The following is a 16,833-nucleotide window of genomic DNA, read 5'->3' on the forward strand; positions in this document are numbered from 1 at the left end:
CCAAGCCACTGGATACTTGACTGGAGGGGGTCAAAGAAATTCGGTGGAAGCTTAGAAATTCCTATCATTCAGAACATGGAATAGCCGGCAGCACTGTTTCTAGGTGAATCTTATTTAATGTTTCCCTAATTAGAATCAATAGAACCCAATTTTCATTCTTGGGCTTTTGTAGTACACAAACAATCAGTCAGGCTCCAGAAATCTCCCCCAGCCACTTTCTGAGCAAAGCCCATGCCTGGTCTCTTGACATTTATCTGACAGGATCTGAAAATTAAGTTTTATAAATGTTTGTTACCAAAATACACTAATTGGATAGACTAAGGAAAATGAACACAGAGGCCTTAAGATAATGAGTAATGATTTATTAGGAGTCCTCTTTCATCTCAGACAAATGGAGCTCACTGAAATTGCTGTCATCTTCTTAAAGGTACTTGACAAGACTCTTCCCAATTTCTCAGGTTTACGCCAAAAACCATAGATGTTTCTTTATCCATCCTGTGGACTTACGAGTGGGCTGGTGCTCATTTTTCTCTCGGTAGAGGATATCATCAATGGTGTCAGTCGACTTCATATAAAATGAATGAGAAATGCCCAGTCTGGATATTAGTGAATCCAGGAAAACGAAACCTCTAGTGAAATTAAGCATTAGTGTTTATTGTACTTTATTGTATTAGCAGAAAGTTTTTTTATTCTAATGTGCAAAATCTGCTTAATGCAGTCCTAGATTGTATTTGCAGAATGCCAGACAGCTTATGCAGGCTGAGGAGATGCCAGATTGGACAATTGAAGGTATAATCAACATAATGTTTTTTGGAAAGGCAAAAGGAAACCATGCCATATGTTCACTTAAGCTTCAATTTTATGTAAAACTGGTTGTTTTGCCTTTGACATAGCTAAAATGTCCTTTCATTTACAGTTCAGGGTCTGTTTTATGTATTTAACAGATGCCCATATGCTCACACGGATGATGCACAGCAGCGACCCCTCCTGGAGAATCCGAATGAGAAGAGGACACTTTTTCTCTTCCCTCGAAAGCAGATCAAAAACTACCCGTGTCCTTTCTAGAACTGCTATAGCGGCAACTTCCTCTGGTGAGGGCTGGTTGTGTCTTCTGAGACAGAGACAGCTAAATGTGAGAATTGTTTCCACCAAAGCACTTTCAGTGCCTCGTATAAACTCTATGCATAAACATCCTAAAATGTTAGCTCTTTTGCACTACAGCCATGAACTGATCTTTCAGAAACTGGAACACAGTTAACTGCCTCAATCTATATTCTAGCTCTTTTTAGCTAATGACAAAGAGAATGGGGTTTGCATTTTAGCTACACACCTACCATTGTTTCAAATTGCAGCCAGGCATTATCAAACCATGGGCTTTTGGAAAACAATTCATAACGCCCATAAGGGCATCTGAAATGGAACCACCAACCTATGCTTGTTATCCGTAGGGCCCATCCTTGTTTTAATCTGTTGCTAGCTAGTGTGTTAACCTTCTATAGCTCTAAATTAATGAGGCTCCTAATGTATTTTCATTGGGAGGTTGAACAAACTCATTTAGCTAGTGGAAACTACAAAAATCACTTTCTTGTGAAATCTGAAACTAACAGCTCCAATGAACTAATGATCATGGTACGATCCATTTTATGTACCTCTGAAAATAAAGATAACCCGTAAATGTAAAATTCGCACTACATAAGCTATGCCTTGGTATGCTTATGCTTCCACAAAATGACTAGGTGAAAAAAAGGTAGAGGGGGAGAAAACCACAGGAAAAAAAGATAATTAGCTGAGTCGCTGTTGCTCTTCAAAGGCAGTCCTTGGGAATAAAGCCACATCTCCCCACCCCCGCCAACAAAGAGAAGTCTCGTTGGAGTCAGTAGGAATGGGCATGCCAGAAGTGATGTACCTAGAACCAGCTGGGAGGATGTTGTGTGCTGGAAAGCCAGACATGTCTGCTGTACTTACATGGCTTTTTGGCTGGCTGAACCAACTGAGGGTTCAGGTATGGGCTGTTCTCCGCATCTATTCTGCGCTTGTACTTCTGCCGACCTCCACGTACTCTGTCAAGACGCACTCCTGTGGGGAAAGACAGACACTTCCTTACTGTTGAGGTAACTACCTTTGAGACCAATCAAATACATAGAGACTATCATCCACGGGTGCTAGGTAAACAGAGAGTAGATTGCAGAAGGGTCCAGGGGAAGCAGAGGAATGTAAAAAAGTGACGGCTGAACCAAGACTGGCACAGGTTGGAAACCAAACCTGGCAGAGATGACCAAGCTGAGAGACATTTATGCAAGGCCATCAGAGTCACCTACATACCAGAGGAAAGGCACCTTTCCTTGAGAATTAATACAAAGAAACTGGAATTTGGTGCTAACACAGTTTCTCAAATTAAAGATGTTGGCAACGTGTATCCTCTTCATCAGTCACCCCTGAAAGCTCAATGTGTGGGCTTGAATAGATCAGTAGACCCAGAGCTGTTCAATCCACGCCGGTCTATCAGAGGACTCCACGTGGACCTGTGGAACTGAATTGAGTTGAAAACCCCTACATGTTGTAGAGAGCTGGAACCCTACTACACAAGATGAGACGCGAGGATCGTTCCATGTTCTAAGTCAACACGTCTCAGAAGGAGCATGTTCTTTACATTTTGGCACAAGTTTGTATTTTCCTTCAAATGAGAGAAAACTGAGAGCAGGTTTGGACTGAATGCAGGTTAGAAGGAGGAGATTCCTGAAAGAATTCAGGAGGCTAGGATGGCAAAGGAGGGATTTGTTAGGAGGGCAGAGATGAAGCGTGAAGCTAGAAAGTAGGCAAAAGTAGACTGGCATTTAGTAATACTTTTTCCCCATGAGTGATGGACTGGGTCAAGATTCAGGGAGGTATTGCTGGCAGTGGATCTATAACATTAGGGAAAGGGGCAAAACGGAAAGAAAGGGATTAAAAAGAAAGAAATGTTTCATTTACATGGGGCAGTGGGGAGGGGCGCTTGTTAATAACGTGGTTTCCAGTCTGTAATTGTAAAGTTTAGGATAGAAACATATAAATCTTTATCAAATAAAGAGAAGATTACTTGGGAGTAAGAGAGAGGTGAGAGATTCGCTTTGTGGTCTTAGATTGTACCTTAATTGATAAGACAGTATTAACATTATCCACTAATAAATTCACAACCAAGTAATTCATTGTACATATTTTCATATTTCTCAAACTGTCCAGAAAATAGATTTGGTTTAACAGGATCCTCAGTATTGTTAATTTACTGAAGGCCCTCTCAGAGCCTTTAACATGCAACTAATAGAACTCTCAGAGGGAGATACAGCCTATGCAATGTTTTGCAAACCAGTTTAACCAAGGATCCTGTTTTGGGAACATTTGTTAATATCATGTGGAACAGGTGAGTTGTGGTGTAACTGAATTATATGAAACAGTCTGGGAAAGGCTGATCTATTTCTATGTGAATCCTGAAGGTGAATATATATACTCATACGTTAAAGATGACTATCAATCCATGAGCTAAAGAAACACATAACTTTTCATATTACTACTACTTTAAGAGTTGACCTCCTTTGAGTGATACACACAAACATACACTTGGTTCTAGATAAACCCTGAAATGTCAAACTGAAACATCAGAGCAGAGTTTAAGTGATATCAGGAGGCAACTTCAAGAGCAAGTAAGTAGGTTCAGACAAACAAATATCAAAAAACGAAGAGCTTAGGTAGAGTCTCTAAGTATTCAGTGAAAATAGAATGCTTGTGAGTCATGAAGAAACATTTCTTGACTGCTGTTTTTAGAGCAATTTTGCACCTAGAGTTCCATTCCTTCATTTACCTAATTTCTAATGTTCTATTTTTATTGTGTCTATACTTAATTTACTAAAGTTTAACACCTTCCCCCTTTTCCCCCCTTTAGTCGTGTTTTGTCTTTTTTCATTGCTTTCTTTCTCCAGAATATTTTTCCAGTTTAGATAATGCGGTCACATTTTGTCTGTTCATCTGAGATCCATTCAAATTTGTTTCATTATAAGAATTTAAAATTTTCCATTATAAGAGTTTAGAAAATTAAAAGCATATATAACTAAAAGTGGTACCATAACACATTTGGCATCCAGCTCCAACCCAATGTGAACATTAATGTGATATGGTTAGAGGTGTGAAGAGAAGGCAGGATGAAACAAACAGAGACAGAGAAAGACAATGACAGAGGAAGGCTAAAAAAAGGAGGAAACATTTAAAAATAACTCTGAAATTGTTAGAACCAAGAAAGCCTGACATACACACACTACTATATATAAAACAGATAATCAACAAGGACCTACTGTACAGCACAGGGAACTCTACTCATACTCTGTAATGACCTATATGAGAAAAGAATCTAAAAAAGAGTGGATATATGTATATGCATAACTGATTTACTTTGCTGTACAGCAGAACTAATTCAACACTGTAAATCAACTATACTCCAATAAAAATTTTAAAAATTAAAAAGAAAAAGGAACCAAAAAAGCTCACAGAATGCATCTTGATTAGGTTTGTAGACTCCAAACTTTGCTTTTGGTGTCTGTCAGGGCATGAGTTCACCATGAGCAATATAGCCTCACATGCTCAAATACTGAACAATACACTGTGTATTTTCCAACACAGGAGTCAGAGCTGGTGAGTTTCTGACAATGGATTTCGTCCATCCTGAAGGCCTATGGAAGAGGATTGTGGCTGAAAGACTGGATTCAAGGTCTTGGCTGGACACAATTCTGACATAGTTGTATCAAACTAAAGCCACCAATCAGCTTAGCCAACTGGCCCAAGTTTATGGGAGAAGTGCAACACTGAAAACTAGTTATTAAATATCATGAAGAAAAAAATACATATACTTGATTGACAGAATTTTTATTATGCATTATGGGATATTTTTTGTATTTGTAGGAATATATCCTTTAAGTATTGTGAAATAATTTTATTACTGTACATTTCCTTTCAACTGTGAACAATGAATTACTGAAATATTCATATTATTTTTACGTGCTCCTCCAAAATCTAAAGGAGTGTTCTCTTATGCTCATTCTCGCTTTCTCTTTCTCCTTTTCCCTCTTTTTCTTGCTTTCTTCCCTCCCTCTCACCTCCTTTCAGTGTGTGGGTAGATAAACTACTATCCATCCATCCATCCATCCATCCCATCTACGTATCTATCCAGTTTCTAAATATTCAAGTACTTTTTTTACAAAAGCCATGACTTAACGCTTTCTTACTTCCTAAAATAAAGATCAGTTGGACAAAGCATTCTTTTATGATTTATAACTTTATGTATATGCTACTCAGTAGATGACTGTAGAGGGACAAAAACAGATATTAATACTACATAATTAATAATTAGTACAATTATGTAGCGAAAGTTGATGGGCAGTCAATATACAGAAAAATTGTTCCTGCCAAGTTTAGATAACAATTAATGGTAAAAATTTCTAGAGTCGATATATTTAAAAAGATCATAATAACTTTTATGTGAAAGTTTTATTCCTATTTTAGGGGGTTAAAAGTAGACAAATATCAACAATTTCAAGTAAAAAATATTTATACTGCTTTTAACCTCTTTTCAAAATCTGGAAAATCTTCTTTTTATGCATCTTCTAGAGACTTGATGATGATGATAATGATTTAGTTTAGCTGACTTCATACTCAGTGAAATGTCTGAACTCAAATCCTAGTAACACACCTGCAACTACTTCTACATCATACTAAAATCATTCATCAATTTATTCAGTTCTGTTGGAGAAAAAAACATAGTCAGTAAAACCAGTTTTTTTTCCCCCCAAGGACAATCATATAACACGGAAATACACAAGTGACATAGGTTTCAAAGTTAAATCAGCCCAAACTATGTGTTCAAACATGTGGACCCAGCTTCTTTATCTGTGCATCTTTGAAAATAAACAGATTTATTCATCTGAGTCATAATAATATATGCACTGAAACTTCAATAATGTTATTTTAAAGGGTCTGATAAAACAATACTATACAGATATCATTAAGAAGTCTATTTTCACATATATACGCTACTATGTATAAAATAGATAACTAATGAGAACCTACTCTATAGCACAGGGAACTCTACTTGGTGCTCTGTGGTGACCTAAATGGGAAGGAAATCCAAAAAAGAGGAGATATATGTATATGTATGGCTGATTCACTTTGCTGTACAGCAGAAACTGGCACAGCAGTGTAAAGCAACTATATGCCAATAAATAAATTTAAAAATAAAAGAAGTCTATTTTCAGTATATTTCTAGTTTTAAAGTTTTTCCAGAAAAATGTTTCCAACTGTAATAATATAATAATTTATTCCTAAATATTATATGAGGAACGTGGAAAAAAATAAAGCATAGTTTGCAAATCAGAATGGTTTCTTTCTGGCTCTTTCATTAACAAGCTCTGTAAATTTTGTTGAGTTCCTTAACCTGTTTGCTTTTCCAAATATAAGATGGATATTAAGACAATAACCTCCCTGGTGTTTTGCTGTAATAATCCAATTATATTAATATAAGGTACTAATATATTTGGATATTATACTAATGTACTAATATATTTGGATATTATACAAATGCATTATTAAATATCTTATAAACCTTAAAATACCATTGAAATATTGCTATATTATTTATTGAAATATATTTTGCATCGTGATCATTTATTGAAAATCTACCCCCATGGAGTGTGACAGTCTACCCTGCCTCATTTCTGTAGGTAAACAGATTTGAGGTATGACTGAATGGTAAGATAATACAAAGGATAAAACCCAAATAATGACATTATTTGATGTCTAAGTGATTACAGAAATATTTGGTATCCCATTCTATTTGCTGTTCACCCCTGTCACTAATAATATCATTTGGAATTTATTTTAGAACACATACAGGAGCCAACCCAAAGTCTATCAAAAAGAAAAATGCTATCTCTGAGTTTAGCTAGAAACACACAATACAAAGTTAAGTAGAGAATTGATAATTATCCAATTAACCTAACACATTTCATTTAAAAGTCTCTACTTTCAGCAGAAACAAACAAAAAAAACACAACAGTATTTACGATCAGGACCTGGAAAATCCAGATTTGCCATAAACAAACATCAATCTAATCCAAGTATTTCCACTTACAATGGCAAAGCCTGTCTCTCTACATCTTTACAATCTTAAATACAAACAGTTTCTGTTTGGACTCCACTTGTAAACCAGTTTTGAAAAAGTTTAAAAAGAAGATTTCTCCCAGTAAATAAGATACCCACAATGTTCAATGTTTGACAGGATTTGAAGTTAATTAAGGCAACTGGATTTTCTATTCATGTGGAGACTGCCATTACCCCTTTCATTCTTTAAATAAAAAATTTTAATATTTACATTACCTACCAAACAGAACGTTTCACATTGCTTTTTCTGTCAAGTACTGCATGTGCCTACATTGCCACAAGGGAATCACAAATCTCATAAGTTGTCAGAATTTACAAAATTGAGAAAACAGGAATAGGACAAGAAGGAAAAAACAAAACAAAAAAAAACCGCTATGAGGCACATAAATGCCAAAAGAAGTGAAACAGTTCAGCACAAGGCCTTCTTAGGTCAGCTAATTTTAAGTCTACATTTTAGGCCCAAATGCAAAATTTTAAAATATTAAATAGTCCAAAGACAAAAGTATTTTTCACACTTTTAATAGCACAAAGTCATTTCATAGGATAATTAAAGATCTCCCCTTCAGAGAATTACACAAGGCTATCCTAGCCTACTTTGCTAAATTAAAGACAAGGCTTTTTATAATATTGTTCTTAAACAAAGGTTTGCTAAAAACGTTGATTACATAGACCCCTGGAATACTTAAGAAAGATGCAAATAGTCAAATTAAAGTAATGATAATTTTTTAAAAGATAGTGAAATAATATTTTAAAAGATTAATGACTTTAGGGGCTTCCCTGGTGGCACAGTGGTTGAGAGTCTGCCTGCCGATGCAGGGGACACGGGTTCGTGCCCCGGTCCGGGAAGATCCCACATGCCGCGCAGAGCGGCTGGGCCCGTGAGCCATGGCCGCTGAGCCTGCGCGTCCGGAGCCTGTGCTCCACAACGGGAGAGGCCACAACAGTGAGAGGCCCGTGTACCGCAAAAAAAAAAAAAAAAAAAAAAAAAAAAAATTAGTGACTTTAATGACAACTAAATAAATAGTTGGATTATTGAAATGTTATCCAACACGACTTGTACTTCAGAATGAGGGGCTGCCTGGGAAAGTAAAGCTTATGACACAAGAAGGTGAAGAGGGCGGGAACCTTCTCCTCCACGATGTCTCTGCTACTGCGGCTCCCTCTGCTGTGGAAGGGAATCCAGCTCTTTCCGTTCGGGAAAAGAAGTACCTAGAAGCGCCCTTGAATTTGCCTGAGATTTCTGTGAGGGAACCATCATAAACAGAGGGTGGAGAAAACCCCTTTGAGGGGCTGTAGGAAAGGAAGCAAAGGCAGATCAGCAGTATCAAGACACAGTGGCGAGAAGTTTAGTGGCAGCCTGCGATGGGGTTCTTCCTCGTAACAGCGTCCTTACAGAGAGTACCAGTTTTACCTAGAGTATTTGTACATATTTATAGGTACACCAGTAAAGGGATGAGTGAAAATTATTTGTACATTGACGCAGATACTCCAGGGAGAGTCTAACCATATTAAATTCTGGAGGATCATGAGAGACAATAAAACACACCGAGCCCTAGTTATCTTCTCTTACTATTATTGCCCTTTCTCAAAATAGACAGTGATACTGTCCAACATGGCTTCATGATTTCGTTCCTTTCTTCCTATCTCAGCAAACTTTTGACTCCCGATATCTGCATCTCCTTAACAAGCAATATCTTCATTGATAATGGAATGACTTAATCTCTGTATGAAGTGTCTTGGAATCAACCAAAACACCCATTGGTTATTGAGAGCTGCTTCTATTCCAGGCAATGGGTTAATTGTTTTACGTACATGAACACATTTAATACTTACAGCAATCCTATGAAGCAGGTGCTATTATCATCCCATTTTACGAATGAGGAAACTGGAACTGGGAAGAGGCTGACTGAGCCAGGAGTGGCAGCTGGGGGCCACGGCTGCCGAGCCCACGTTCTCAGGGGACCACGGCTGCAGAGCCCAGGTTCTCAAGCCCTATGTTTATACTGCTTCTCTGTCATCAAATTCTATTTTTGGAAAAGAGCATGTGGTGTATACTCCAAAAGCAGAAGCACGGGCAGATAAAACGCAATTACTGTAGTAAACAACACTCGCACCTTGATGGGGGGTGCATGTAAACAGCAAGGCAGAATGATGAGCTAGCAGGAGAAGAGAGGGATACTTTTACTCCACTGAAGGGCCAGGCATTTTGCATCTATGACTCTATAAAGCATCTCCACTTAGAAGAAGTTTATAGCTATGAGACTGTGGGTAAACCAAAAATGATAAAAAGAGTCAGTCAGTCTGCTTTTTCTTGAGTCAGGGACCCAGAGAGATTCATTTCCTCGCTCCTTGTTCCTCTTTAAAATGTCACTGAAATAAGACAAGGACTGTTTTGCCAGGACCATGGAGGCAAAGCAACATTCTGGCTGAGTTTTACAGTTTAGAAGGAGACCCCAACGGCGGCTTTTCAGTTAGACGCCTTGACGAATGGTTACATTTACTTCCGCTGAAATAACATGACAACAATTCAGGAACTTTGGAAATAGCTTGGTTGCATGTGGAAGCACTATAAGATCTGCTGAAATGAAAGGGAAAAATCACACAGGGCGAGAAAATGCATATCCATTAGGTGGGCTTTTTTTTTTTTTTAACTGAGTCCTCAGTCACGAAAAGAGATAAAAGCCAGGACTCACATTAAAGCTTCCTTGCTCTACAGATGAATTAACAATTAGCAAAGGGAAGTCTTTCGTTTTGGTCTCCTGGTAGCTATCTGGACTATTAAACATGTGAGGCTTGCATAGGAAATTACAAAGGCTTCCCTCTGTTTCAGATTCAAGCTGCATCCAAAATACATTTGTAGATTTCTGTGCACAGGACATAGCCACAAAGAAGTCCCTCCTTCTTTTTTTTCAAGGTGTGAGTCACTGCTCTTGGCTGGTTCTGAGGCGTATGCGCTAAATTTATAATCTGGCTGAGAGCCGAAATCAAAATCATAGAAAACTGAAAAAGACAGAGTTTACAAAATATTTTGCAGGGAAAATATTATTCCACCAGGGGTCCAGTTGCTTCATCTGAAGCATGGAGCCCTAATCTGTGACACACAGAAGTACAAATTAGGTCATCTGCAACAGGTGACAAGTTTTAATTGAATGTCTTCTGTCTGCAATTCTGACAAAAGGTGAATAGAAATAAATGGGTCTTGGCAAGACGGCTCTGAGCCTTACAATACCCAATATCTCATTATTTTTAAACAGCTATCTATAAACTGATGCTGACAAGCCTTGAACCTTTTATTTCTGCTCAAGATGAGGTGGCTGTGAAGGGGTAAAAAAAAAAAAGGAAAGAAAAAAGGGCACCCAGAACATTACATTAAACATGCAATACCTACCATTATCACTTCCCCAGTGTAATTAAAGGAAATCTCCTATTCAAAAGGTACTATTTCTTACTTTGCTTGATGTCAGAGAGAAAGAGAAAGAGAGCGAGCGAGTGAGCTTGCTTGGCCTGTATTTGCTAAACATAGAGACTGCCTTTAAAGAAAAAAAAGAAAATCTTCCTTCTTTTTTGCCTGTGAAAAATTTCATAAACTATTGAAAGAGATACTGTGGTGACTTAAACCTATCTGAACTCTATTTTGTCTGGTTACTGTTTAATACTGGTGACTCTTCCCTTTATCCTTTTCGAAATTGCCTTCTCATGTGAATAAAGTTGTGAATCAGCGGGTAAAGACATGAAATGTGGTTGCACATCACCATCAGGAAAAGTGGTTCTACTAATTCACAATTAAATGTGACAGTGGCAGCAATAAGTTTAACACAATAATAACAGTAATAACGGTGCACAGCACCCCATGGGGATGCTCTGTAAACAGAAGCACAAATATTATTTATGCAAAATTCAACGCCCTGTAAAAATGAATTAAAAATGAAATCAACCAGGCTGGTTTATAAGTTGCGGGTTGAAAGTCATAGTCACTGTGTTTCATCCAGTGAAGAGGAATACAGTGGAGTCTAGTGAACAAAAAAACCACACGTGGATTTCAAAGAGAATATAAGTTGTGGGAGAAAAAAAAAAAAAGGAAACAGGTGACAGAGAAAGATGGTGGTGAGTCTGGAGGTCATTTGGTTTTAGCACGTGTGATTCTAGATCACGTGGGCAACCAAAGTAGAGTTCAGCTCAAAAGAGAAGCTTATGGTCACTTCAGTAGGAGAAAACTTTAAGCCCTGGCCAATTTGTTAGGAACTCAGCACAGTTAATAAAAATGCATTACCAGACTCAAGCAGAAATTCCAAGAGCCAATTCTAAGATACCAAAGTGACACATGGTGTTTAATTAATATTTTTCTGGTGATTATGATTTTGCAAAGTTGAGACTGGAAATAAAGTAAATCTAGCAGAAAGAACATATGCCTGGGTCATGTGAAGAAACGAATTGTACCAAAACCACAAAATACATAGGGAAAAAAAATCAGTTCAATAGAGATCAAATGTGAACATAACATTAATGCGTACACGTCCAAATCTCATATCAGTGAGAAATTTTCTTGCGACACTGTGACGCTTATTTCTTATTTCTTGTGACACCGGCAGCAATAAGTTTAATACGATAATAATAGTAATAACAATGCACAGCACTCCATGGGGATTCTCTGTGTAAACAGAAGCACTAAGAATATTTATGTAAAATTCAATGCCCTGTAGAAATGAATTAAATATGAAATTAAGCTGGTATTCAAGTAGCTGGAATGAGAGCCATAGTCACTGCATTACATTCAATGGAGAGGAACACAGTGGAGTCCAGTGGCCTCCCTGTAAGATTTTAGTGGAGTAAACAAGAAATGCCATGGACTGAATGTTTGTGTTCTCCAAAAATTCATATGTTGAAACTGAATCCCCAAGGGGATAGTATTTGGAGGTGAGGCCTTTGGGGTGATTAGGTTATGAAGGTGCAGCCCTCGTGATGGGGTTAGTGCCCTTATAAAGGAGTTCCCAGAGAGCTCCCAGGCCCTTCCCACCACGTGAGGACAGCAAGGCGGCTATCTATCAACCAGGAAACCCTCACTGAACTCTGAATCTGCCAGTGCCTTGATCTTGGACTTCTCAGCCTCTAGGACTGTGAGAAATAAATTTCTCTTCTGTATAAGCCACCCAGTCTATGGTATTCTGTTATAGCAGCCTGAGTAGACTATAACAAGAAGAAATGAAGGAACATTAAAAAAAAAAAAAAAGACTCAGCCATAAAAAACAATGAAATAATGCCATATGCAGCAGCATGGATGGACCTAGAGATTATCATACTAAGTGACGTAAGTCAGAAAGAGAAAGACAAATACCATAGGCTATCACTTACACGTGGAATCTAAAATATGGCACCAATGAACATATCTAGGAAACAAAAACAGACTCACAGACATAGAGAACAGACTTGTGGCTGTCAAGGGGGAGGAGGGCAGGAGGGAAGCATTGGGAGTTTGGGATGAGCAGATGAAAACTATTGTATGCAGGATAGATAAACAACAATGTCCTACTGTCTAGCACAGGGAACTATATTCAATATCCTGTGATAAACCGTATTAGAAAAGAATATGAAAAAGAATATGTATATATGTATAACTGAATCATTTTGCTGTACAGCAGAAATTAATACAACATTGTAAATCAGCTATACTTCAATAAAAATTTTTTAAAAAGGAGGACGTTTAGAGAGATACTCTACAATGGGTTGATTCAAGGTCTAATATGAAATAAAGAAAATACAATGGTTTCCATCCCCTTCTCATCCAAATCTATATACCATCGCTAACCTCCATTCATCTCCCAACTGTGCTGCTAAGTATTTGTGAGGAAAGGTAATGGAGAAAAAGAAAAGAAAACCAAGAGAGAGCATGAGAGCATGGTCTAAGTCTTGTAGAAATGCAGACATGGAGAACACGGCATGGCAGATTCAGAACACACTCCCAGCTGCCTCGAGTCCACAAGAGCACATTTTCAAGCCAATTAAAATCCAGATTTCCTCCCCCAAAGTTGACAAATCAGACTGTTGGGGAATTTAAGACCTCGTGAGAAAAACTAGGGTAGAATAATCATGAGTGGCAGTGATAATAAAAAAACACTTATACATAAGTGATATATTCACTAAAATTAAAGACAAATATGAGAAGACTATCAATGACAGACACACTAAATAAGTCATGTTTCCTGTACAATTAATTTCCATTTATCATCCTTTGATCTCTTGAATATTTCTAGGATCTTCCTTCTAGCTGGTTTCAGCAAGATGACTATAAATTCAGTTTGAGTTGCTGTAGATAATAGGCATATGAAACGACTTTTTAAAAAAGATCTGGTGTGGGGCTTCGCTGGTGACGCAGTGGTTGAGAGTCCGCCTGCCGATGCAGGGGACACGGGTTCGTGCCCCGGTCCGAGAAGATCCCACATGCCCCGGAGCAGCTGGGCCCGTGAGCCACGGCCGCTGAGCCTGTGTGTCCGGAGCCTGTGCTCCACAACGGGAGGGGCCACAGCAGTGAGAGGCCCGCGTACCGCAAAAAAAAAAAAAAAAAATCTGGTTTTTAAACCAAACGTTTAATGACACTCTTATGTTACTACTCTGAGCATCTTGGCTTTAATACGGTGCTACTCCAGGTTCATGCTTAACTGATATATAATGTTAAAGATTTGGTGGAGAGTTATACATAAGTAAATGTAAACATATCAAGATTTTCAGTCAAGGAAAATAACAATTAGGAAAGTGCTTATTCTGAGGCCAAAAAGAAAATTGTACACTTCAGTGCTGTGGCAAGGTGAGGTCCATAGGCTGTACTTTTATTCTTAAATTAGGATGTGTGAAGAGTGTGTAAAAAAAGAAAACACCAATGACATTTCCACATGCCAAACAGAGTGGGTCTTGGCTGGGGAAAGCCTGTATCTGTAGCAGGTCATAAATTTCCTGAAAGACTTCCCTGTGTGTAACTGTTACAGGAGGGGTTAGCTGGGAGATACTGCCAGGATGCTTGCAATGGTCCTCAAGGCCAGGAAGAATCTTGAAATCCTAACGGCGCCAAGAAAAGAAAAACACGCTTTTCCAGCCACAAGGCAGCTCAAGGCTAGATGTTGGGAGTAAGTCTCTAAGTGTCACTGCCTCATAGAGAAGGAGGCAGAATTTCCCACGAAAAACTCCTTGCAGTATTCCAAACCACATTTTCTTACTCTTTCCTGCCAACAGGCTTGCTCTCTACTTCTACAACATAATCTGGGTTAGGGACTTCCCTGGCGGCACAGTGGTTAAGAATCCACCTGCCAATGCAGGGGACACGGGTTCGAGCCCTGGTCCAGGAAGATCCCACATGCCATGGAGCAACTAAGCCTGTGCTCCACAACTACTGAGCCTGCACTCTAGAGCCCGTGAGCCACAACTACTGAAGCCCGCGCACCTAGAACCCGTGCTTCGCAGCAAGAGAAGCCACCACAACGAGAAGCCCGCACACCGCAACGAAGAGTAGCCCCCGCTCGCCACAACTAGAGAAAGCCTGAGTGCAGCAACGAAGACCCAACGCAGCCAAAAATAAATAAATATATATATACTAAAAAAAACCATAATCTGGGTTAAACTCAAACTTCCAAATATTTTATTTATTATGTATATTCATAATTCCACCACAAAAGTTGAGGGTTGAGGGCATGGTGATAAATGACACTCTAACTGAAATAGCTTCAAAGGATCAAGATACCGCCAGATGATTTTGACGTATATTTTAATAGCATGTTGCTTTGCCATGGCCCATGCAGTATATGTTACATGCCTGCCACATAGTAGACACTCAAAAATACTAAGTAAGTGAATAAATCAATTTACAACATGCTTTATAGCCATGTACTCATCAGGGTTCTTTTTGTTTTCATTTGTTTGTTTTTCTTTTGATATTTCTAAATCTGGAATGTATACACAGAAAGATATGGACCTCTTGTCAATTCTCTCAGTAATTCTTGCTTATCATGTCTTTCTTAATGCACTAGTATATTGTAACTTTAGAAAGGTATAGAGAGCTTGAAGGTGACAAAACAGCATGAAGTACTGAAGAAAAGAGCGTTGTTGAAAGGTAGGACATACGAATTTAATTTTTCAATATTCATCCTGGTAGTGTAAGAGGAAACAGCATTTGATTTGCTGGGAAAACCTCAAATAGATGGTAAGAAAAATTTACTAATCAGAATTATATTTAGATACTAATTATTGAGCAAGCAAGACCAAGGTCCCTGTACCTGGGAAATTTGATAAATGGAGAAAACCATTCTCTTTCCTAGACACTTTGATTACTCTCCTGCCTGGAAGCAGATGAATGAGTTTGATCACGTGTTGAGCTCTCTTCCAGTTCTAAGATTCTATGAATGAAATGGTGTACTTAAAAAGATGGAATTGACCCACAGACTCAGAGTACAACAACTGCCTTGGCAGTGGGAAACATCAACATACTTCATATCTTAAATCAGGAAGACCAAAGCCAAATGGATAGCACTAATGAGCCAGAAGAGCAGAAAGCTTTCTGGCACAGGCCTCAGCCTTCCCCTCACACTGACCTTGGCCAAATGCATTTCCTTTTGTTCTTGACAACAATACAGCAGATAAAGTGCCCACGTTTGAAAAACGCTTCTAACTTATTACTGCATTAGGAAAAGATCAATGCCTGTTGCATATGGCTGTGGAGACTGAAGGATGGAACATTAGGAACAGCCTTAGATTTGTGGGCATTTTACAACACAGAGACTAGATGATGCTAAGGAGAGGAGAATATGACCTAATAATGGAGATTTTGAAAACAAGCAATGAGTAGCTAATACCTAGGCTGTCACTTAACTGAATTGCATCTGGAGTTTCAAAATAAAAAGGCATTTGGCTAAATAGCATCAGATTTAAATAAATACACCACAACATAATGTTTCATCTCAACATCTATAGTCACCCTTTTTATCAGAAATTACAGTATATATATAATATAAATATGCACACATATACAGAAACACATAGATATAGAAATAGATGAACACACACAAATTCTAAACCAATGATACATTGTTCAGTTTCTGTATCTTCCTGATAATGATTTGGCTGGCCAAATGATTCTGTGAGAATTACTTATTTGCAAGATTTTTCCATCCAAAGAAAACCCATGTTACATGAGTTTATATTGATATTTATATCAGGAGTTGCAAATTCAAACAACTACTGCAATGTCGAGTGAATAAGTGAAATGGACTGTGTGTTTAAAAAGTTGGTAGCTATTTAGAAATTATCCTTTTATTTTATTTAGGCCTTCATTATATATGAGCATAACCTAAATGCATAATTGCTTAAGTTGTTCTATAGGCTATACTTTGAAATTCTATTTTAAAAATGCTATTATCAAAAAAAAAAAATGCTATTATCCACAGACACAGAAAACAAACTTATGGTTACCAAAGAGGAAAGGAGGTGGAGGGATAGATTAGGAGTTTGGGATTGACATACATGCACTACTGTATATAAAATAAATAACCAACAAGGACCTACTGTATAGCACAGGGAACTCTACTCAGTATTTTGTAATAACCTGCAAGGGAAAATAATCTGAAAAAGAATATTTATAAACGTATGTGTATAACTGAATCACTTTGCTATACA

General features: G+C 38.0%; 1 protein-coding gene across 4 annotated transcripts in view; it reads right to left on the reverse strand.

Annotated features, from left to right (window-relative positions):
• Positions 1-16,833, reverse strand: part of ESRRG (estrogen related receptor gamma) — a gene marked incomplete at both ends in the record, with an annotated part of 493,979 nt that overhangs the window by 57,987 nt on the left and 419,159 nt on the right. For all 4 annotated transcript variants that reach the window (XM_082834452.1, XM_082834454.1, XM_082834453.1 and 1 more), the window contains one exon: positions 1,966-2,076. In XM_082834452.1, the coding sequence (XP_082690578.1) occupies positions 1,966-2,076 (111 nt within the window). The remainder of the gene's footprint in view (positions 1-1,965; positions 2,077-16,833) is intronic.

The sequence above is a fragment of the Leucopleurus acutus genome (assembly GCF_964270905.1).
Source record: "Leucopleurus acutus genome assembly, chromosome: 2".
Classification (NCBI taxonomy): Eukaryota; Metazoa; Chordata; class Mammalia; order Artiodactyla; family Delphinidae; genus Leucopleurus; species Leucopleurus acutus.